General features: G+C 46.2%; 1 protein-coding gene across 1 annotated transcript; it reads right to left on the bottom strand.

Moving 5' to 3' along the window:
• Window positions 1–9,717: 9,717 nt before the first annotated feature.
• LOC134932210 (uncharacterized protein K02A2.6-like) lies at window positions 9,718–22,193 on the bottom strand. The gene is made up of 4 exons (XM_063926457.1): window positions 21,358–22,193; window positions 11,152–12,588; window positions 11,014–11,057; window positions 9,718–10,925 (listed from the first exon to the last, which is right to left on the bottom strand). Exons 1-4 carry the CDS (start codon window positions 22,191–22,193, stop codon window positions 9,718–9,720), a joined length of 3,525 nt encoding a protein of 1,174 aa, XP_063782527.1.
• Between the last annotated feature and the right edge of the window lie 1,223 nt (window positions 22,194–23,416).

The following is a 23,416-nucleotide window of genomic DNA, read 5'->3' as shown; positions in this document are numbered from 1 at the left end:
TGTGGATTTGTGGCATCGGACAACGCCAGCAATATTGTGTGTGCATTAAATATGGGCAAATTCCAGCACGTCCCATGTTTTGCACATACCTTGAATTTGGTGGTGCAGAATTATTTAAAAAACGACAGGGGCGTGCAAGAGATGCTGTCGGTGGCCAGAAGAATTGCGGGACACTTTCGGCGTACAGGCACCACGTACAGAAGACTGGAGCACCACCAAAAACTACTGAACCTGCCCTGCCATCATCTGAAGCAAGAAGTGGTAACGAGGTGGAATTCAACCCTCTATATGCTTCAGAGGTTGGAGGAGCAGCAAAAGGCCATTCAAGCCTATACAATTGAGCACGATATAGGAGGTGGAATGCACCTGTCTCAAGCGCAGTGGAGAATGATTTCAACGTTGTGCAAGGTTCTGCTGCCCTTTGAACTTGCCACACGTGAAGTCAGTTCAGACACTGCCAGCCTGAGTCAGGTCATTCCCCTCATCAGGCTTTTGCAGAAGAAGCTGGAGACATTGAAGGAGGAGCTAACACGGAGCGGTTCCGCTAGGCATGTGGGACTTGTGGATGGAGCCCTTAATTCGCTTAACAAGGATTCACGGGTGGTCAATCTGTTGAAATCAGAGCACTACATTTTGGCCACCATGCTCGATCCTAGATTTAAAGCCTACCTTGGATCTCTCTTTCCGGCAGACACAAGTCTGCTGGGGTTGAAAGACCTGCTGGTGAGAAAATTGTCAAGTCAAGCGGAACGCGACCTGTCAACATCTCCTCCTTCACATTCTCCCGCAACTGGGGGTGCGAGGAAAAGGCTCAGAATTCCGAGCCCACCCGCTGGCGGTGATGCAGGGCAGTCTGGAGCGACTGCTGATGCTGACATCTGGTCCGGACTGAAGGACCTGACAACGATTACGGACATGTCGTCTACTGTCACTGCATATGATTCTCTCACCATTGAAAGAATGGTGGAGGATTATATGAGTGACCGCATCCAAGTAGGCACGTCACACAGTCCATACTTATACTGGCAGGAAAAAGAGGCAATTTGGAGGCCATTGCACAAACTGGCTTTATTCTACCTAAGTTGCCCTCCCACAAGTGTGTACTCCGAAAGAGTGTTTAGTGCCGCCGCTCACCTTGTCAGCAATCGGCGTACGAGGTTACATCCAGAAAATGTGGAGAAGATGATGTTCATTAAAATGAATTATAATCAATTCCTCCGCGGAGACATTGACCAGCAGCAATTGCCTCCACAAAGTACACAGGGAGCTGAGATGGTGGATTCCAGTGGGGACGAATTGATAATCTGTGAGGAGGGGGATGTACACGGTGATATATCGGAGGATGATGATGAGGTGGACATCTTGCCTCTGTAGAGCCAGTTTGTGCAAGGAGAGATTAATTGCTTCTTTTTTGGGGGGGGTCCAAACCAACCCGTCATATCAGTCACAGTCGTGTGGCAGACCCTGTCACTGAAATGATGGGTTGGTTAAAGTGTGCATGTCCTGTTTTGTTTATACAACATAAGGGTGGGTGGGAGGGCCCAAGGACAATTCCATCTTGCACCTCTTTTTTCTTTTATTTTTCTTTGCGTCATGTGCTGTTTGGGGAGGGTTTTTTGGAAGGGACATCCTGCGTGACACTGCAGTGCCACTCCTAAATGGGCCCGGTGTTTGTGTCGGCCACTAGGGTCGCTTATCTTACTCACACAGTCAGCTACCTCATTGCGCCTCTTTTTTTCTTTGCGTCATGTGCTGTTTGGGGAGGGTTTTTTGGAAGGGACATCCTGCGTGACACTGCAGTGCCACTCCTAAATGGGCCCGGTGTTTGTGTCGGCCACTAGGGTCGCTTATCTTACTCACACAGTCAGCTACCTCATTGCGCCTCTTTTTTTCTTTGCGTCATGTGCTGTTTGGGGAGGGTTTTTTGGAAGGGCCATCCTGCGTGACACTGCAGTGCCACTCCTAGATGGGCCCGGTGTTTGTGTCGGCCACTAGGGTCGCTAATCTTACTCACACAGCTACCTCATTGCGCCTCTTTTTTTCTTTGCGTCATGTGCTGTTTGGGGAGGGTTTTTTGGAAGGGACATCCTGCGTGACACTGCAGTGCCACTCCTAAATGGGCCCGGTGTTTGTGTCGGCCACTACGGTCGCTAATCTTACTCACACAGCTACCTCATTGCGCCTCTTTTTTTCTTTGCGTCATGTGCTGTTTGGGGAGGGTTTTTTGGAAGGGACATCCTGCGTGACACTGCAGTGCCACTCCTTAATGGGCCCGGTGTTTGTGTCGGCCACTAGGGTCGCTTATCTTACTCACACAGTCAGCTACCTCATTGCGCCTCTTTTTTTCTTTGCGTCATGTGCTGTTTGGGGAGTGTTTTTTGGAAGGGCCATCCTGCGTGACACTGCAGTGCCACTCCTAGATGGGCCCGGTGTTTGTGTCGGCCACTAGGGTCGCTAATCTTACTCACACAGCTACCTCATTGCGCCTCTTTTTTTCTTTGCGTCATGTGCTGTTTGGGGAGGGTTTTTTGGAAGGGACATCCTGCGTGACACTGCAGTGCCACTCCTAAATGGGCCCGGTGTTTGTGTCGGCCACTACGGTCGCTAATCTTACTCACACAGCTACCTCATTGCGCCTCTTTTTTTCTTTGCATCATGTGCTGTTTGGGGAGGGTTTTTTGGAAGGGACATCCTGCGTGACACTGCAGTGCCACTCCTAGATGGGCCAGGTGTTTGTGTCGGCCACTAGGGTCGCTTAGCTTAGTCATCCAGCGACCTCGGTGCAAATTTTAGGACTAAAAATAATATTGTGAGGTGTGAGGTATTCAGAATAGACTGAAAATGAGTGGAAATTATGTTTTTTGAGGTTAATAATAATATGGGATCAAAATGACCCCCAAATTCTATGATTTAAGCTGTTTTTTAGGGTTTTTTGAAAAAAACACCCGAATCCAAAACACACCCGAATCCGACAAAAAAAATTCGGTGAGGTTTTGCCAAAACGCGGTCGAACCCAAAACACGGCCGCGGAACCGAACCCAAAACCAAAACACAAAACCCGAAAAATTTCAGGCGCTCATCACTAGTTTAAATATGGGGGAACCCCTGTCAATTTTTTCCCCATATTTTTGCAACCAGGGCCGGCTCAAAGAGCCCGAGGCTGGTTTGGTTTAGGAGGGGGGACCCCACGCATTTAAAAAAAAAAATTAAAACATTTCCCACCCCTTCCCACTGAAAAACATGCACGGATCTCATGGATCCGTGCATGCCTATCCAAACACGGGATAAAAAAGCAGGTCTGTTTTTTTTAGCACTTTTTCACGATTTGTATTTCATCACGGCAGTGTTTGGCTATTGTCGGCAGTGTTTGTGTTTTGCACTTTTTAGTAAATGACCGATTTCTACCAAATTGCAGGCGTATTTGACCGATGGTGTATTGATTCGTGATTTTTTACTAGGACTTCCAAAATATTACGAATGCCCTCATCACTGCCGTGATTTTTGCTTAGTAAATTACCGAGATGACACTTTGAAGAAAACACGGCATCTCGGTCAAAATCGGGACCTTAGTAAATATACCCCACTGTGCCCAATTCAATAAGGATTGCATTTGAAAAGCGGCTTGCAGCAGCTTTGCAAATGCAGTCCAGAACATTGCAAATGCAGGAGGAGGTGCCTAGCACCTCCTTCCTGTATTTGTAATAGCAATACTGCAATCAATGCGTTCGCAGGCAGGCTGAACATGGTGATCATCGGTCTGTGATGGCAGGCTCAGTAAGCCTGAGCTTACTCAGACTACCTGTTGCAGGGTGGCTTGTGAGGCCAAGGAAAATGCATCTGGTGATATAATCCTTAGCCTTGCCGCTCCTGGAAAACAGGGGCGATTCTTCCCCGCCAGCCAGCCCCACCCTGTCCCTTCTCCTGAACGCCTCTGTGTGTATGATAATGTACCAGATTAACAACAGCAATTCACTGTAGAAAATGTTTCAATAAGGTTGGAGGCTGCGCTCACATAGGGGGATGGTGGCTGAGTGTGCAGCTGACCTGGAGGTGTCCCACCTCCTATTGCAATTGCGTGTTTCGTGTTGGTCAGCGCGCTCTATAGGATGTGCCAGGGATTGGATAGATTGGAGAGGTAGATAATGGTGTATGGAGTGATGTGTTTTCTGTGTATCTATGTAAAGTATTGTAGTATCAATCACTCAATGTTAATGAGATATAAAGATTTTATTTTGGATGTAACCGGATTAATGTCCCAATGTCAATGATAATTGTCCCAGGTTGGCTACCCACTTTTCAGGTGTGTCCTGCAGACTACCCTTTTTAGAAGTATTCCCTCCTGATGGTATACTGATGAGGCTACAGCTCAGGTAAATGTTAGGTATGCCCTAGGGGCCACCTTTACCATAGGTGTGGTTGGTCCTATGTATCCTCTGATGCTGTGTCTATTGTTAGGTATAGGTTTATGGTGTGACTAGTGCGGCGTCCTGCCTGTCAGACCCTTCCGTGTGCGGCAACAAGTGGCGTGGTCATGTGCTGTGTATTTCAACTTACCGCCGGGGGCAGGTGCTGCCTGCCGCCGGTGACCAGTTCTTAGCCGTCCTCAAGCCTGTGTTCCTCAGTATATTCTCTCTGGGTGTCCTCCGTGTCCCCGGAGCCGCGCACCTTGTCTGCGATTGCCGGTCTCCTAATCTTCCGTCCCGTCCTCTGGCTTCCTGGTTCGCGCGTCACGTGCCGGGTCACGTGAGCGCGATGTATGCAGAATGTGCCGATTCGTCTCCTTCTCCAGCCGGAGAGAGGAGAATGTTTGTGGCAATGTAAATAGTATAGTCTGTGGGTCCCAACGCGTTTCAGCACTGATGCCTTTTTCTAGGGTTACCCATATGGTGTTCAGTGGCTTTTTTTATATGCTGTGATCGCTTTCCTGATTGGTCCTTCCTAGGTGTCCCAATCCTTACTTTGATTGGGAGGAGGACGTGTCAATCATTCAAATTATGTGTCAGTCATTGGGTGTGTGACTATTTTAATTATGTGCATGATTTAGGTGGTAGTCCGATATCCTATTCATAAGAAATCTGATGTTTACATTGATATGTGTTACCCTGCTAGGTGGAAGAATGTTGTGCACCAAAAATTGCACTGTTGGAGGGGAGATGATAAATATTCTTTGTTGTGATGGAAAAGGGAAATGTCACTGTTAGTGATGTTGTAAACATATTGTCTGTTGTGATCAAAAGGAATTGTCACAGTTAATGATACTGTGAACCTGGATGGATATTTTTTACTATATTGCATGTGTGTTGTTATTGTGTGGCCGTATATTGGTTTTACTGATGAATGCGGAACATGATGATACGGTGTTCTGTGTAAAAATGACTGACCCTTTTAAGGAGGGAGGTGGTGCAAAAGGTCTCAATTGGGGGGATGGGGGATCAGCTTGTAATGAATGGCTGTTGCTGATTTTAGTAAATGTTCTAGTGCGTGTATTGTATGCTGCACCAGCAGTGTCAGCAATGCCTAGCTAGATTATGCTATTATGAAAGGAGGATGAACGAGTTCGGGGGGATGAAAGGGCAGGTGGGGATAGGGCTACAGGTACATTTTTTGATGTAGCTGTAATTTATATGGCAGTGGTCGTATTGTACTCTATATTGAGGCCTCGTGGTGCCAGTGTCTTGAGATTGAAGATCCACCTGAGTTCTTCTCTATTGATTTTTTTCACATAATCCCCCCCTCGCCAATTGTTCGTAACCTGTTGTATTGCTATGAATTGTATTTTAGATGGATCCTGCATGTGTGCATCCTTGAAATGTTGTGAGACACTGTGTTGTTCGTAGCCTTTCTTTATGTTGTGGATGTGTTCAGAGATCCTGATCTTAAGTGTTCTAATGGTACGCCCAACATATTGTAGTCCGCACGGGCATGTGATCAGATATATAACCCCTTTTGTGTGGCAGGAGACTTCTTCCCTAATGGTGTATTTCTGACCTGTAGTGTTCGATGTGAACTCAGTGGTTCCTTTAGTTGATCTTGAGTTGGATGTTCTACAGCCTAGACATGATCCACAATAATGGAATCCCTGCCTCTTCCCTGTGCCGTGTAACTTTGTCTGTTGTGGTCTGGTTGGTGGAATATGGTTGTGTACAAGTTTGTCTTTGAGATCTGGGGCTTTCTTGTATACTATTTTGGGTTGTGAGGGTAGTATTCTTGCTAAGGTTTCATCTTGCATAAGGATCGTCCAGTGTTTTAGTATACTTTGTTTTATTTGACCTGCTCCAGTGTTGTATTGTGTAACAAAATAGATGTCCTTATTGTTTTGTTTTTCGTCCCTTTCTTTGTATTTTAGAAGATCTTTCCTATCTGTGTTTTCCAATTTTTTGTAAGCTTTCTGTACAATTTCTTTATCATAATTTTTGTCTAAAAATTTTTGTTTGAGGTCTAGTCCTTGTGTACGGTAGTCTTCTATTTGTGTGCAGTTTCTTCTTAGTCGTGTGAATTGACCTGTCGGAATGCTTTGGAGCCAATTCGGGTGGTGGCCACTTGTAGATAAAATGTAGCTATTGACGTCCACCTGTTTGTGATGTGTGCGGGTGTGGATCTGATTGTCCTTGATGTAAATGTCTAAATCAAGGAAAACTGCTTGTGTCTTGCTGTGCTTAGTGGTGAATTGTAAATTTCTATCGTTATTGCTGATGTATAGTAGGAATGTATTTAGGTCATGTTCTGTCCCTTTCCATACAAATATGATGTCGTCAATGTATCTGCGCCAGAGGACCAGGTTCGCACCAAAATCATGCCCCTTCCAGATGTGATCCTCCTCCCACTTGCTCATGAAAAGATTCGCATAACTTGGTGCGAACCTGGTCCCCATGGCGGTCCCTGTCTGTTGTTTGTAATATTCATCTTCGAACCATGTATAGTTATGCTCCAATATGAATTGTATTGCCCTGATTATGAAGTCAGTCTGTGCCAATGGTATTGTGGCGTCTTGTGACAGAAAGTGTTTGGAACTGTTAGTCCCTTGGTCATGTTTTATGATGGTATAGAGGGATGTTACGTCACTGGTAACTAGTACCATGTCATCTGCCCAGGTTACATCTTGGAGTAATTGAAGTATATGGGTGGTGTCTCTGAGGTATGATTTTTGTCTAACTACGTGTGGTTGGAGGAAAGAGTCTATATATCTGGATAGATTGGAGGTAAGGGAATTGATCCCTGATATGATGGGTCTTCCTGGCGGGTGTTCCAAATCTTTGTGTATTTTGGGAAGATAATAAAATACCGGTATTACTGGATTGGTTGGTGTGAGAAACTCAAATTCCTTTTTGTTGATGATTCCTGTGGATAGACCTTCGTTTAGTAATGATTGTAGCTGCCGTTGATAATCTTGTGTTGGGTCCCCTTTCAGTTTGATGTATGTATGTGTATCCCCAAGTAAGCGTAATGATTCTAGGATGTAGTCACTTTTGTCAAGTAGCACTATACCTCCCCCCTTGTCTGCCGGTTTGATGATTAATGTTTTTGAGCCCTTGAGTTCTTCCATTGCCTGTATTTCTCCCTTATCTAGGTTAAGACGTTGTTTGTCGTTCATCCTCCTTTCATAATAGCATAATCTAGCTAGGCATTGCTGACACTGCTGGTGCAGCATACAGTACACGCACTAGAACATTTACTAAAATCAGCAACAGCCATTCATTACAAGCTGATCCCCCATCCCCCCAATTGAGACCTTTTGCACCACCTCCCTCCTTAAAAGGGTCAGTCATTTTTACACAGAACACCGTATCATCATGTTCCGCATTCATCAGTAAAACCAATATACAGCCACACAATAACAACACACATGCAATATAGTAAAAAATATCCATCCAGGTTCACAGTATCATTAACTGTGACAATTCCTTTTGATCACAACAGACAATATGTTTACAACATCACTAACAGTGACATTTCCCTTTTCCATCACAACAAAGAATATTTATCATCTCCCCTCCAACAGTGCAATTTTTGGTGCACAACATTCTTCCACCTAGCAGGGTAACACATATCAATGTAAACATCAGATTTCTTATGAATAGGATATCGGACTACCACCTAAATCATGCACATAATTAAAATAGTCACACACCCAATGACTGACACATAATTTGAATGATTGACACGTCCTCCTCCCAATCAAAGTAAGGATTGGGACACCTAGGAAGGACCAATCAGGAAAGCGATCACAGCATATAAAAAAAGCCACTGAACACCATATGGGTAACCCTAGAAAAAGGCATCAGTGCTGAAACGCGTTGGGACCCACAGACTATACTATTTACATTGCCACAAACATTCTCCTCTCTCCGGCTGGAGAAGGAGACGAATCGGCACATTCTGCATACATCGCGCTCACGTGACCCGGCACGTGACTCGCGAACCAGGAAGCCAGAGGACGGGACGGAAGATTAGGAGACCGGCAATCGCAGACAAGGTGCGCGGCTCCGGGGACACGGAGGACACCCAGAGAGAATATACTGAGGAACACAGGCTTGAGGACGGCTAAGAACTGGTCACCGGCGGCAGGCAGCACCTGCCCCCGGCGGTAAGTTGAAATACACAGCACATGACCACGCCACTCGTTGCCGCACACGGAAGGGTCTGACAGGCGGGACGCCGCACTAGTCACACCATAAACCTATACCTAACAATAGACACAGCATCAGAGGATACATAGGACCAACCACACCTATGGTAAAGGTGGCCCCTAGGGCATACCTAACATTTACCTGAGCTGTAGCCTCATCAGTATACCATCAGGAGGGTATACTTCTAAAAAGGGTAGTCTGCAGGACACACCTGAAAAGTGGGTAGCCAACCTGGGACAATTATCATTGACATTGGGACATTAATCCGGTTACATCCAAAATAAAATCTTTATATCTCATTAACATTGAGTGATTGATACTACAATACTTTACATAGATACACAGAAAACACATCACTCCATACACCATTATCTACCTCTCCAATCTATCCAATCCCTGGCACATCCTATAGAGCGCGCTGACCAACACGAAACACACTGTAGAAAATGTACCATAGTTCTGTGCTGTATGTAACATGTATAATGTGTACTTCAAGTACACAGTCTGGAACTGTCCAACACTGTGCATTATTCTGATTTGGAAGTAAAACAAAAAAAGTAAATAACTGTGCAACTGGGCAAAACCATATTGCACTGCAGGTGGGACAGATGTAACATGTGCAGAGCGAGTTAGATTTGGGTGGGGTGTGTTCAAACTGAAATCTAAATTGCAGTGTAAAAATAAGCTGTCTAACATTTGTGGGCTAGATGCAAAAGTAGGACCTCTAGTATCGTTAATAACTGTCTACTCTGGGGTGGCAGCGATTTTGGGTTGGATATTTTCAACAGTTTCATTTGAAGCAGCAGGCAGGTCCTGTTAGATCTGTTACTTATATTTCAATAAGAGTATTTAATGTAACCAGGACACAGGGAGTGTTGCATGCTTCTTTACTGGAGAAGAACAGGAAACTAAAGAACACAGAAATAGATTCATACACCAACTAATACAAATACAAAATAAGATCCGTTGTAACCTTCCACCAGAACACATATACAGCAATGGGAACTATATACACCACACTCCTCCCAACTTAGATAAACGCAGACTTGAAAATTTTAGCACTAAGCAATGTATATATTACCCCAGAAGGCTACAAATTAAGCCTTTGAGGTGCCTTACGAACTCTGTCTGGATACCGATTTTTAACTCCCAGAGTGACTGGCTGCTCCACAGAAATCACACTAGAAGGTTCAGGATCAGTTGTTACTAAGGGAACCTCATGCTCAGGTGACTCCATAACAGGTTTGGGAACAGTCTCTGTATCTGACCCAGAGGGGTACATTTCCTCCACAGTGTCAGGAACAGTCTCTGTATCAGTTCCAGAGGGGTATACATAAACCCCCACATCACTGGCTTGACTATGTCCAACTGTCGACGTACAGTCAGTTTGGCTCCCAGCCTCAATGATTTGATCAATGTGGCGACGCCACAATTCTCCTCCAACTTCAATCACGTACATCAGAGGGCCGGATTTGGAAGAAACTATTCCCGGTTGCCATTTGTCTCCTCTATAATCAAGGACCAGAACCTCTTGGCCAATGTGGAAGAACCGAGTAGGTTTCTGATAAACTGATTGAAACTGTTTGTTATGTACCTTCCGCCTTACATCCGGTTTTATCAAGTCCCACTGAGACCGTAAGTTCCGTTGCATAAATAGCACCGCAGGAGGCTGACCGGTAGTGGAGTGCTCAGTCCTACGATAAATAAACAAGAAGTTGTCAATCTTGTGTTGCAAAGGTAGATGTTCATGGTGCATGGACTTGATAGCTTTTTTGAATGTTTGGACAAATCTCTCAGCCAAACCGTTAGTGGCTGGATGGTGTGGAGCTGATGTAAAATGTTTAATTCCATTGTCTTGCATGAACTTTTTGAATTCCATGGACACAAACTGTGGCCCATTGTCACTGCACACTTGGTCCGGTAGACCATTTCTAGCAAAGATGGTTCGCAGCACATCAATAGTTTTCTCAGAAGTAGTGGATTTCATCTTTATTACCTCTGGCCATTTTGAATGAGCGTCCACTGCAATAAGAAACATACAATCCATGAATGGACCAGCAAAGTCAATATGTACCCGCTGCCATGGAGATGAAGGCCATTCCCAGGGGTGTAACGGGGCTAAAGGTGGTGCATTTTGAACTCTTTGACATCCTTCACACCCTTTTGTCAAAGTTTCAATTTGACCATCGATTCCTGGCCACCATACATAGCTTCTAGCAAGATTCTTCATTTTTACTGTGCCTTGGTGACCCTCATGCAAATTTTCCAAAACTCTGTTTCGCAGTTTAGGTGGTATTACTACACAATAGAGGTCCTTGACAGACAGAAAGCTGATCTCTCCTGCCCGAAAACCCGTAATATTGAGCATCGCCATGTTTAGGCCAACCTTTGAGAGCTAAGTTCATTACTTTTGATAGTACCGGGTCTTTCCTTGTTTCCCGATTGATCGTGGCATTGGTAATAGGTAGCTGTTCCATCAACATATTGTGATATACTTCCAGGGGGTCTCCATCACTGTCCTCACATTGGGGGCAAGGGAGAACGCGATAGACCATCAGCGTTGCCATGTAGTTTTGTTCCTTTAAACTCAATGTCATATATATGAGCACCCAGGAATAATGACCAACATTGAAGCCGAGCTGCAGTCATGGCTGGGACTCCCTTGTGGGGGTTAAAAATTGATACCAGTGGTTGATGATCCGTAATTAATGTAAATCTTTGCCCATACAAAAATTGATGAAATTTCTTCACTCCCCATACTAAACTTAAGGCCTCTCGATCAATTTGCGCATAATTCTTCTCTGCCACTGTCAAAGACCGTGAAGCAACCGCTATTGGCTTCTCGCTACCATCTCTCAGTTGATGTGATAACACTGCTCCAATGCCGTACGGTGACGCATCACACGCCAGCCTGATGTGTAGTTTCGGATCAAAATGAGTAAGGACTTTATCAGATGTAATCAATCTTTTTGTTTCTGAGAATGCTTTCTCACAGTCTTTTGTCCACTTCCATCGTGCATTTTTCTGTAGTAGGGCATTTAGCGGGTGTATTACTGTAGAGAGGTCTGGTAAGAACTTGTGATAATAATTAACTAGGCCCAGGTAAGATCTCAGTTGTGACACAGACTGTGGCTGGGGTGCTTGTAGTACTGCCTCAATTTTATCATTTGATTTGTGCAGGCCTTCTCTATCAATCACATGTCCACAATATGAAATGCTTTCTTGGAAAAATGCACATTTATCTTTATTTACTCTGAGTCCATATTCCTGTAGTCGGGTTAATACTTTTTCCAGATTATTTAAGTGGTCCACATCATCTTTGCCTGTTACAATTATATCATCCAGGTAACATTGCGTACCTGGTATTCCTTGTAGGACTTGATCCATTGCTCTCTGCCATAATGCTGGGGCAGAAGAAAGTCCAAACACAAGACGGATATATTGTAATAAACCTTTGTGAGTATTGATGGTTAAATATTTCTTAGATGCCTCCTCAATTTCCATTTGCAAGTACGCTTGAGCTAGGTCAATTTTGGAGAAGCGGTCGTCCCCTGAGAGAGCTGCAAAGATGTCCTCTATTTTAGGCAAAGGATACTGCACAGTCCGTAGTACTGGATTTATTGTCATTTTGAAATCTCCGCAAATACGGATACTTCCCATTTTGTCTTTCTTTACCATCGGAACTATGGGCGTAGCCCATTCACTCCATTCCACTGGGGAGAGTATACCAGAGTCTTCCAGTTTCCGTAGTTCCTCCTCAACCGCTGGTCGGATGGCATAAGGTACTGTGCGAGCTTTACAAAACTTTGGAACGGCATGTGGATCCAACTCTATACTGGCCTTAATGTCCTTTAACGTGCCTATCCCTTGTTGGAAAATGGGTTGTGCGGCAGCTAACAATTTAGAAAGTTCCTTAATAGCTGCGTCATTGTTGGATACATCAGATGCAGTAGATTGTAGCCTGTGAATGGAATGCCAGTCAAGTTGAATTTTCCTTATCCATTCGCGGCCCAATAATGCCGGTCCACCATGTGGAAGTTGTTAGGGTCTCCTGCTCTGTGCTGCCACGTCATCATGGCAACCGGGAGACAAGTGCTAGCGGAGTAACCTGAGCGTAGCTGATACTCCGGTTCGGGTCTTTTGCTGTGCAGTGGTTACAGGTTCTGTGCACGGCAGGGGATCCGGTGCTGGTTTTTGTGCTCACAGTCTGTGAGGTCTGAGTGGGGCGTGGACAGCACCTGCTATATAAACCCTCTTCTCAGGTTAGGCAGATGCTGCTGAATCTTTTTTGGTTAGTCAGTTCCTGAAAGCTAGCTAGTACTGTGTAAACTTTGTATTTGTTTGTTGCTTACTGCAAATAGGCCTTGGGATTTGGTATTACACTCTGCCAATCCAGACCTAGCAGTAAGACTGGAGTCAGTCGTTTAACCTGCTGGGGTTCTTTTGCTACTCTGTGAACCTAGCAAGTTTGCGGCTGTATTCTCAGACTTGCCTGCCAAAATCCTTTCTCACTGTGCAAGGTGTTCAGGTGTCAGTTTAGTGGCAGTAAGCTGAACCAGTGCACTGCAAGTGAGGACTAGGATTGTGGAGACTCTCCTTGTGTCTATTATTCCATCTCTGACCTAGGAGTTTACTGCCACACCCGTTGGTAACCCTTTAGGGTTTTGCTGTTGCCCTTAGCAACAGCATTTCGGGTTCTCTACGTATTAAATCACTACATCTCGCTTCTTTCCATCTGAGCATTCCTAATACTAGGGAGACACCCAGTTTCTTAGCCTTTGGGCTTCTCTGTTCACTTTGTGTTTATTTTGTTACCCTATCACCTTCTGTGTATGTAATGTCATATTCCCTAGTCTGTCTGTGAGTTCATTTGTTTTGCATCCCTCACCGTTCAGACACCAGTACATTCCTGCTGGCACTGGTGTGCATAACATATTCAGCAGCCCAATACTCCTGTTGAAATTTTGTGGGAATATGGAGCATACCCCTCAAAATACTTTGCAACAGGTGGTCGATCAGGTGCAGGTCCTGACTCGACAATTTAATGATTTGTCCATTAAAATGCACACCTCACAGGCCGCTGGCGGAGCTCCCGCAGCAGCAGTACCTTCAGGGGTTAAGGAGCCGAAAGTAAATCTCCCAGATCGTTTTTCTGGAGATCGCTCGCAGTTCTTTTGTTTCAAGGAGAGCTGCAAGCTATATTTCCAGCTTAGGCCTCAGTCTTCTGGGTCGGAGATTCAGCGGGTGGGCATAGTGATTTCCTTGCTACAAGGAGACCCACAGGTCTGGGCATATGGGTTGCAGCCTGACTGTCCGTCGCTTAAAAGTGTTGATGTTTTTTTTACGGCACTGGGCATGTTGTATGATGACCCTGACAAGACGGCCTCAACCGAGGCTCAGATTTCGATCCTTAAGCAAGGGCGAAGGCCAGTTGAGGTTTATTGTACGGAGTTTCGGAGGTTGGCCCATGATACCCAGTGGAATGACCCAGCCCTGAGACACCAGTACCGAAGAGGTCTTTCTAACCAGTTAAAAGACCAACTGGTACAATATCCCTTGCCTGATAGCTTGGATCAGCTCATGCAGTTATCCATTCGGGTGGATAGACGGCTGAGAGAGCGCAGGCTTGAAAGGGAGACCGAGGTTTCCTTCTTTCCCAAGGGAACCTCAGACTCTGAGGAATTTTCCGAGGAGCCTATGCAGATTGGGGCTACCCGCCTCTCCTCGCATGAGAAGACGCGGAGGAGACAGCAGGGGTTATGTTTGTACTGTGGGAATAAAGGTCATGTGGTAGTATCATGCCCAGAAAAGCCGGAAAACTTCAGGGCCTGAGGGTGATGGGAAATATCCTGTCAAGCCAGAAGTCAGAATTTCCCAAGAAGACTTTTATCATTCCGGTGACCTTGAAGATCCTCGGTCAAACTGTCAAGACTGAGGCTTTTGTGGACAGTGGGGCCGACGGGGTTTTTATGGACCGCCAATTCGCCCTGAAACACTCTGTTCCCTTAGTACCCTTGGCATCGGAAATTGAGATTTGTGGGTTAAACGGGGAACCATTATCCCAGGGTAAAATTACCTCTTGCACTAGCCAGATTTCTTTGTTTATTGGAGCCACACACTCTGAAAATTGTCCTTTTATGTGACTGTCTGTACTTTTGCCCCATTGGTATTGGGGTTACCCTGGTTAAGGGCCCACAATCCTCAATTTGACTGGGTCTCTGGGGAGATTCTTAGTTGGGGTACTGATTGTTTCAGGAGTTGCTTGAGCCTTCCAGTCAGGCTTTCGCAGCTAAGTTTGCCAGGATTGCCAGGATGTTATGCAGATTTTGCGGACGTGTTCTCCAAAAGAGTTGCAGAGGTACTACCTCCCCATCGCCCCTATGACTGTGCCATTGATTTGTTGCCGAATGCTAAGCTTCCCAAGAGCAGGTTGTACTCCCTGTCATGTCCTGAGACTCAGGCTATGGCAGAGTACATTCAGGAGAACTTGGCTAAGGGATTTATCAGACCTTCACAGTCTCCAGTTGGGTCGGGGTTCTTCTTCGTGGGTAAAAAGGACGGTTCGTTGCGACCCTGCATCGACTTCAGGAAATAGAACCGTATCACGATTAAAAACTCATACCCACTGCCTCTCATTTCGGTCTTGTTTGACCAGCTTCGTACTGCCACCATTTTTTCTAAGATTGACCTACGCGGTGCGTACAATCTAATCCGAATAAGAGAGGGGGATGAATGGAAGACTGCCTTTAATAACCACTCAGGGCATTATGAATATTTGGTGATGCCTTTTGGGCTCTGTAATGCCCCGGCAGTCTTCCAGGACTTCATGAACGATGTGCTCAGGGAATATTTGGATAGATTCTTAGTTGTATACTTAGATGACATCCTAATCTTCTCCCATTCCCTGGAGGAACATCGGAAGCATGTACGCTTAGTCCTCCAGAAACTCAGAGACCACCGGCTTGGGGCGAAGCTGGAGAAGTGCGAATTTGAAGTTCAGCAAATCGCATTTCTAGGATATATTATCTCCCCAGAAGGTTTCCAAATGGAGGGTTCCAAGGTACAGGCAGTCCTGGATTGGGTGCAGCCCACTAGTTTGAAGGCGCTTCAGCGTTTTCTGGGCTTTGCGAATTTTTATAGACGATTTATCGCTGGATTTTCGTCTATAGTGGCACCCTTGGTGGCACTCACTAAGAAAGGGGCGGATGTTGCTCACTGGTCTTGTGAGGCCAAAGCGGCTTTTGCCCGTCTAAAAAGGGCATTTGTCTCGGCCAAGGTGCTGCGACACCCAGATCCAGAGCGCCCTTTTGTGGTGGAGGTGGATGTCTCTGAGATGGTTATTGGGGCAGTGCTCTCTCAGATGGGGGTGTCTGATAATCGCCTTCATCCCTGTGCTTACTTTTCCCGTAAATTTTCGCCTGCCGAGATGAATTATGACGTGGGTAACCGGGAATTGTTGGCTATTAAGGATGCACTCGAGGAGTGGAGACACTGGCTTGAGGGGGCTAAGTTTGTGGTCTCAATTCTCACCGACCATAAGAATTTGGCATATTTAGAGTCAGCGAAGCGCCTCAATGCCAGGCAGGCACGATGGGCTTTGTTTTTTGCTCGCTTTAATTTTTTGATAACATATCGCCCTGGGTCAAAAAACATCAAGGCTGATGCGCTCTCGCAGAGTTTTGCTCCAATCCAGGAGACCACCGAGGAGCCATTGCCCATTGTGTCCCCATCATGTATTAAAGTGGGCATTACCCAGGACCTCTTGTCATTAGTCCTTAGAGCACAGGAGCAGGCTCCTCCAGACCTTCCGGTAGGTCTTTTGTTTGTGCCTCCTAGGTTAAGACAGCGAGTGTTCCTGGAATTCCATGCCAAGAAGTCGGCAGGTCACCCGGGTATTGCCAGAACTCGGGAGTTGCTATCTAGGGCGGTGTGGTGGCCCTCTGTGGCTAGGGATGTGGATCAGTGGGTTCGGGCATGTGACATCTGTGCCCGAAATAAGACTCCTAGAGGGGTTCCCGTTGGCCCATTACATCCACTCTCTATTCCATCTAAGCCATGGACCCACATTTCAATAGATTTTGTGGTGGACTTGCCCAAATCCTCGGGGATGACAGCCATCTGGGTTGTCGTTGACAGGTTTTCGAAGATGGCGCACTTCGTTCCATTGGTTGGGCTGCCATCGGCCAGACGCCTGTCTGAATTATTTATGCTGCATGTTGTGCGCCTCCACGGGTTGCCACTTGATGTGGTCTCTGACCGCGGATCCCAGTTTGTGGCCAAATTCTGGAGGGCATTTTGTTCCGATCTCCAGATTTCTGTCAGCTTGTCGTCAGGCTACCATCCGCAGTCTAATGGGCAGAATGAAAGGGTGAACCAGTCCTTGGAGCAGTTCCTCAGGTGTTATGTCTCCAAGTGTCAGACTGACTGGGTGGCTCATCTGTCCATGGCGGAGTTTGCCTATAACAACGCGGCTCACTCTGCTACAGGGATCTCTCCCTTCCTTTGTGTGTATGGGCATCATCCTAAGGCCAATTCTTTTGACCCCCTGGACTCCACGCCTGGTGGTTCCTCTGTGGTTTCGGTCCTTAGAGGTATTTGGAGGAAAGTGAAGAAAGCCCTTGTGTCTGTGTCATTAGTGACCAAAAGGGTTTTTGATAAGCGGAAAAGACCCTGCAGCTTCAAATTAGGAGACTTCGTCTGGTTGTCTACCAAGAATTTGAAGTTGAGACAGCCATCTCATAAGTTAGGCCCCCGGTTCATCGGTCCTTATAAGATCACTAGGGTTATCAATCCGGTGGCATTTCAGTTAGATCTACCCCGTTCTTTGGGTATCAATAAAACATTTCATTGTTCCCTTTTAAAACGGGCGATTAGTAATCCTTCTTCCAGTGGAAAACCTTCCCCTCTTCTGATACGTGGCCAGAGGGAGTTTGTTGTTGAAAGGATTCTTGACTCTAAGATGGTTTGGGGTCGGCTGTCATTTTTGGTGCACTGGAAGGGGTATGGCCCGGAGGAGTGGTCGTGGGTGCGCAGTTGTGATCTTCATGCCCCAAGACTGTTACGCTCTTTCTTCTCGCAGTTCCCCGATAAACCCGGTGGTAGGGGTTCTTTGACCCCTCGTCAGAGGGGGGGTACTGTTAGGGTCTCCTGCTCTGTGCTGCCAAGTCGTCATGGCAACCGGGAGACAAGTGCTAGCGGAGTAACCTGAGCGTAGCTGATACTCCGGTTCGGGTCTTTTGCTGTGCAGTGGTTACAGGCTCTGTGCACGGCAGGGGATCCGGTGCTGGTTTTTGTGCTCACAGTCTGTGAGGTCTGAGTGGGGCGTGGACAGCACCTGCTATATAAACCCTCTTCTCAGGTTAGGCAGATGCTGCTGAATCTTTTTTGGTTAGTCAGTTCCTGAAAGCTAGCTAGTACTGTGTAAACTTTGTATTTGTTTGTTGCTTACTGCAAATTGGCCTTGGGATTTGGTATTACACTCTGCCAATCCAGACCTAGCAGTAAGACTGGAGTCAGTCGTTTAACCTGCTGGGGTTCTTTTGCTACTCTGTGAACCTAGCAAGTTTGCGGCTGTATTCTCAGACTTGCCTGCCAAAATCCTTTCTCACTGTGCAAGGTGTTCAGGTGTCAGTTTAGTGGCAGTAAGCTGAACCAGTGCACTGCAAGTGAGGACTAGGATTGTGGAGACTCTCCTTGTGTCTATTATTCCATCTCTGACCAAGGAGTTTACTGCCACACCCGTTGGTAACCCTTTAGGGTTTTGCTGTTGCCCTTAGCAACAGCATTTCGGGTTCTCTACGTATTAAATCACTACATCTCGCTTCTTTCCATCTGAGCATTCCTAATACTAGGGAGACACCCAGTTTCTTAGCCTTTGGGCTTCTCTGTTCACTTTGTGTTTATTTTGTTACCCTATCACCTTCTGTGTATGTAATGTCATATTCCCCAGTCTGTCTGTGAGTTCATTTGTTTTGCATCCCTCACCGTTCAGACACCAGTACATTCCTGCTGGCACTGGTGTGCATAACAGAAGTATGTACAAATACAGCTTATGGGTATTGCCTTTGTATTTCACATAAACTTTTATTTTTCCCAATGGGGACACCAGTTCACCTGTATATGTGCGGAGTGTTACGGATGTTTTCTTTAAAGGAATAGCAGCAAACAGGCGTTTGTAATCACTTGCATTTAGCACTGACAGAGCAGAGCCTGTGTCTAATTCCATTTTTAAGTCAATACCTGCTACTTCCAAAGTGACCCAAATCACTTGATGCTCTTTTGCCGTCATAGGGGTATATGCAATTCACGGCGAATCGCGGCAAATTATCGACGTTTTTTAATTCGACACAATTCGACAGGTGAATTCCGACAGGTGGCTGCCGGAATTCACCATATTCAATGAAAAACGGATTCGACATTCCTGCGGGCGAAAAACGGCCGATTTGCCGGATTTTGCCGCGATTTTAAAAAACGGGAAAAAACGGGAAAAAATGGCGTGGGGTCCCCCTCCAAAGCATAACCAGCCTCGGGCTCTTCGAGCTGGTCCTGGTTCTAAAAATGCGGGGGAAAATTTGACAGAGGATCCCCCATATTTTTAAAACCAGCACCGGGCTCTGCGCCTGATGCTGGTGCAAAAAATACGGGGGACAAAGAGAGTAGGGGTCCCCCGTATTTTTCACACCAGCATCGGGCTCCACTAGCTGGACAGATAATGCCACAGCCGGGGGTCACTTTTATACAGTGCCCTGCGGCCGTGGCATTAAATATCCAACTAGTCACCCCTGGCCACCCGAGGGCCAGGGGTGAAGCCCGAGGCTGTCCCCCCCATCCAATGGCTGCGGATGGGAGGCTGATAGCCTTGAGAAAAATTACAAGAATATTGTTTTTTCCAGTAGTACTACAAGTCCCAGCAAGCCTCCCCCGCAAGCTGGTACTTGGAGAACCACAAGTACCAGCATGCGGGAGAAAAACGGGCCCGCTGGTACCTGTAGTACTACTGGAAAAAAAATACCCAAATAAAAACAGGACACACACACCGTGACTTGTACAACTTTATTACATACTGCCGACACACACATACTTACCTATGTTGACACAAAGCAGTCGGTCCTCTTCTCCAAGTAGAATCCACGGATACCTGAAAATAAAAGATAATTATACTCACCTTCCAGCGTCCAGAGATACATCCACGTCCAGAAAATAATCCAGGTACTTGGCAAAAAAACAAAACGCAAATACCCGTGCCAGCGGACTGAAAGGGGTCCCATATTCACACATAAGACACCTTTCCCCGAATGCAGAGACCTCTATGTGACAGCTGTCACAGAAAGGTCTCTTCAGCCAATGAGCGAGTGCAACGTCCTTGCACTCTGCTGATTGGCTCTGTGCGCGTCTGAGCTGACAGCGCATCGCAAAGCCTCTCCATTACTTTCAATGGTGGGAACTTTGCGGCTAGCGGTGGGGTCACCCGCTGGTCAGCGGCTGACCGCGGGTAACCCCCCCGCTGACGGCAAAGTTCCCACCATTGAATATAATGGAGAGGCTTTACAATGCGCTGTCACAGCACAGACAGCGCACAGCCAATCAGGTGAGCGCCACGTAGTAGCGCTTCCTGATTGGCTGAAGGGACCTCTGACAGGAGTCACGTGGGGTCCCGGCACATTCGGGGAAAGGTGTCTCATGTGTGAATATGGGACCCCTTTCAGTCCGCTGGTACCAGCGGGCCCGTTTTTCTCCCGCATGCTGGTACTTGTGGTTCTCCAAGTACCAGCTTGCGTGGGAGGCTTGCTGGGACTTGTAGTACTACTGGAAAAAACAACATTCTTGTCATTTTTCTCAAGGCTATCAGCCTCCCATCCGCAGCTCTAGGATGGGGGGGACAGCCTCGGGCTTCACCCCTGGCCCTTGGGTGGCTGGGGGGGGGGACCCCTTGATTGAAGGGGTCTCCACTCCCCCAGGGTACCCCGGCCAGGGGTGACTAGTTGGATATTTAATGCCACGGCCGCAGGGCGCTGTATAAAAGTGACCCCCGGCTGTGGCATTATCTGTCCAGCTAGTGGAGCCCGATGCTGGTGTATAAAATACGGGGGACCCCTACTCTTTTTGTCACCCGTATTTTTTGCACCAGCATCAGGCGCAGAGCCCAGTGCTGGTTTTAAAAATACGGGGGAACCCCTGTCAATTTTTCCCCCGCATTTTTAGAACCAGGACCAGCTCGAAGAGCCCGAGGCTGGTTATGCTTTGGAGGGGGGACCCCACGCCATTTTTTTCAGGGATTTTACCATTCCATCCAAAAAAATAAATAAATAAATATTTTTAAAAATATATAAATAATACTTGTGCCTCCAAAAAAGACAAACCAAGTACCTAATCCCTTCTAATATAAATAGATATGATATTACCAAGAAAAAAAAAACACAAAAAAAACATGTTTTAAATTTTTTTTATTAGTTTCACCCTCCAAAGTGTTGCGGATTGAAAATGACGAATTTACTGTCTAAAAGCACTGTTGTCGAATTTCCAAACTTCCATTGAATAGACTCTGGTCGAATTGCAGCATGTGTATCATTGCAAAAAAGTCGAATTTGTCAAAAGTCGAATTTCAAAAAGTCGAATTTTGAAAGTCCGTTTTTTTGTCGGAAAGTACTGAATTGCATTGTCGAATTTTTTTTTTGGGCGAAAAATTCCCGAAATTCGACAATTTCGGGAATTCGACCGCAATTGCATATACCCCATAGAGTGCATCTCTAGGCTGCATAACCCTTTTTCTGTACCAGTACTATCAGTAGAGTCTGATTCATTGTCGGCTACTTTATGTACCTGGGATGTTGTATATTTTCTCCCGGGAACTTTGGATACTTGCGAGCGGTTTGGTGTTTTCCCTGACTGGCACACCCTTTCAATATGGCCTCTTTTCTTACATTTTCTACACACTTTGTCTTTAAACCAGCACTGACTGGCATCATGTGAGGACTTCCCACAGCAAACACAGGACAGTCTCTGATACAAATGAACTGGATTGGGAGTACATTCTGGTGCCTTTTGCTTCAATTCTGATGCATCCCTGGTTGCAGTCTCCAGTGAAATAGTTATGGCCAGTGCTCGCTCTAAGGTCAGGTCAGGCTCAGCCAGCAATTTCTTTTGTGTACTTGCACTTTTCATCCCACAAACTAAACGGTCTCTTAGAGCATCTGATAACCCTGCTCCAAATGCACAGTGTTCAGATAACTTCCTCAGCTCTGCAATGTATTTAGAAATGCTTTCACTTTCACATTGATTCCTTCTGTGAAACCTGAATCTTTCAGCAATCACTAATGGTTTGGGGTTTAAGTGCTTTTGTAAAATGTCCACAATGTCAGTAAAGGACTTGTTGGCTGGCTTCTCATGTGCTATTAAACTCCTCAGCAGACTGTATGTTTGGGCACCCATTACACTGAGTAATACTGGAACCTTCCTGTCTCCTTGCACTGCGTTAACAACACAATACAACTGCACTCTCTCAATATATGTAGCCCAGTCCTCTATAGTACCATCAAATGCAGCTATTGTGCCAATATATTCTGACATCTTTTCTTTATACTTAGTCCTCCCTTCCTTAGAAAATGAAGATATAACTCACGTGCTCCTTTTATTCAAGTTAGGTGCTGCTGGCAGTCTGAATGAGTTGTTCCTCTTTGCACCCCACAATTGTGCTGTGTCAGCCCACTGGTGCTCCACTGATACCTGGAGCCATGCTGTAGAACAGTTTAATCCTCGTCGCCAGTGTTAGATCTGTTACTTATATTTCAATAAGAGTATTTAATGTAACCAGGACACAGGGAGTGTTGCATGCTTCTTTACTGGAGAAGAACAGGAAACTAAAGAACACAGAAATAGATTCATACACCAACTAATACAAATACAAAATAAGATCCGTTGTAACCTTCCACCAGAACACATATACAGCAATGGGAACTACATACACCACAGTGCGAACAGTGGGAGTGGGGTTGTGGGGAATCTCTTGACAATGAGTAGAACCCCTGACAACGAGCATCTACTATTATAATTACGCTGTGGGGCATAATATGATGACAAGGGCATTAATGTGGGGGTATAATATGGTGTCAGAGGCATTATTGTGTGGGGCATAATATGATGATGTGCATAACATGGTGTCAGGGGCATTACTGTGTGGGCACAGTAACCAGCGCTTGGGATCCCGAACGATCAAAAGCCCTACAGTCGGCATGCCGACTAAAAGAGACTATTCCCACTCGTGGGTGTCAATGACACCCATAGAGTGGGAATAGTACCTGTGGTAAGCGTAGTGAGCCAGCGAGCCCACTGCGTGGTGAGCGCAGCGAACCCGCAAGGGGCTTTGTTGTGCTCACCCCCCCCGGCATTCTGCGGCTGGGATCCCACAGTCGGTATGCTGACCGTTGGGATCCCCAGCACCGGTCAACCAGTCCCAATCCGTGTGGGGCATAATATGGTGACAGGTGCATAACTGTGGTGGCATGATATGGTGTCAGGGGCATTACTGTGGGGACTTAATATGGTGCAAGGGGCATAATATGGTGTTGCTTCGTATGTGCTTAGGAATGAATTTTTTAAAATACATATATTTATTTTGATGCCAGCCCCAGGCCCCAGAATTACTGATGGCAGTTCTGGTAGCCAGTATTTATCCTGCTCAGAAAAAAATTATTTGCTCCCCTTGCATGGCAGCATAGGCCCTCATTCCGAGTTGATCGCTCGCTAGCTGCTTTTAGCAGCAGTGCAAACGCTAAGCCGCCGCCCTCTGGGAG

Source organism: Pseudophryne corroboree, chromosome 1 (assembly GCF_028390025.1).
Source record: "Pseudophryne corroboree isolate aPseCor3 chromosome 1, aPseCor3.hap2, whole genome shotgun sequence".
NCBI lineage: Eukaryota > Metazoa > Chordata > Amphibia > Anura > Myobatrachidae > Pseudophryne > Pseudophryne corroboree.
This window is presented reverse-complemented; position numbering and strand designations above follow the sequence as displayed.

Excerpts from the sequence above, each read along its gene's own strand:
- LOC134932210 (XM_063926457.1), bottom strand. The coding sequence starts at position 22,193 with ATGTCAGAATATATTGGCACAATAGCTGCATTTGATGGTACTATAGAG. Across the intron at positions 11,058-11,151 it reads CGTTCTCCCTTGCCCCCAAT|GAAAGACCCGGTACTATCAA; the intron begins GTGAGGACAGTG and ends TCGGGAAACAAG. Across the intron at positions 10,926-11,013 it reads AATGAACTTAGCTCTCAAAG|TAATACCACCTAAACTGCGA; the intron begins GTTGGCCTAAAC and ends TCTATTGTGTAG.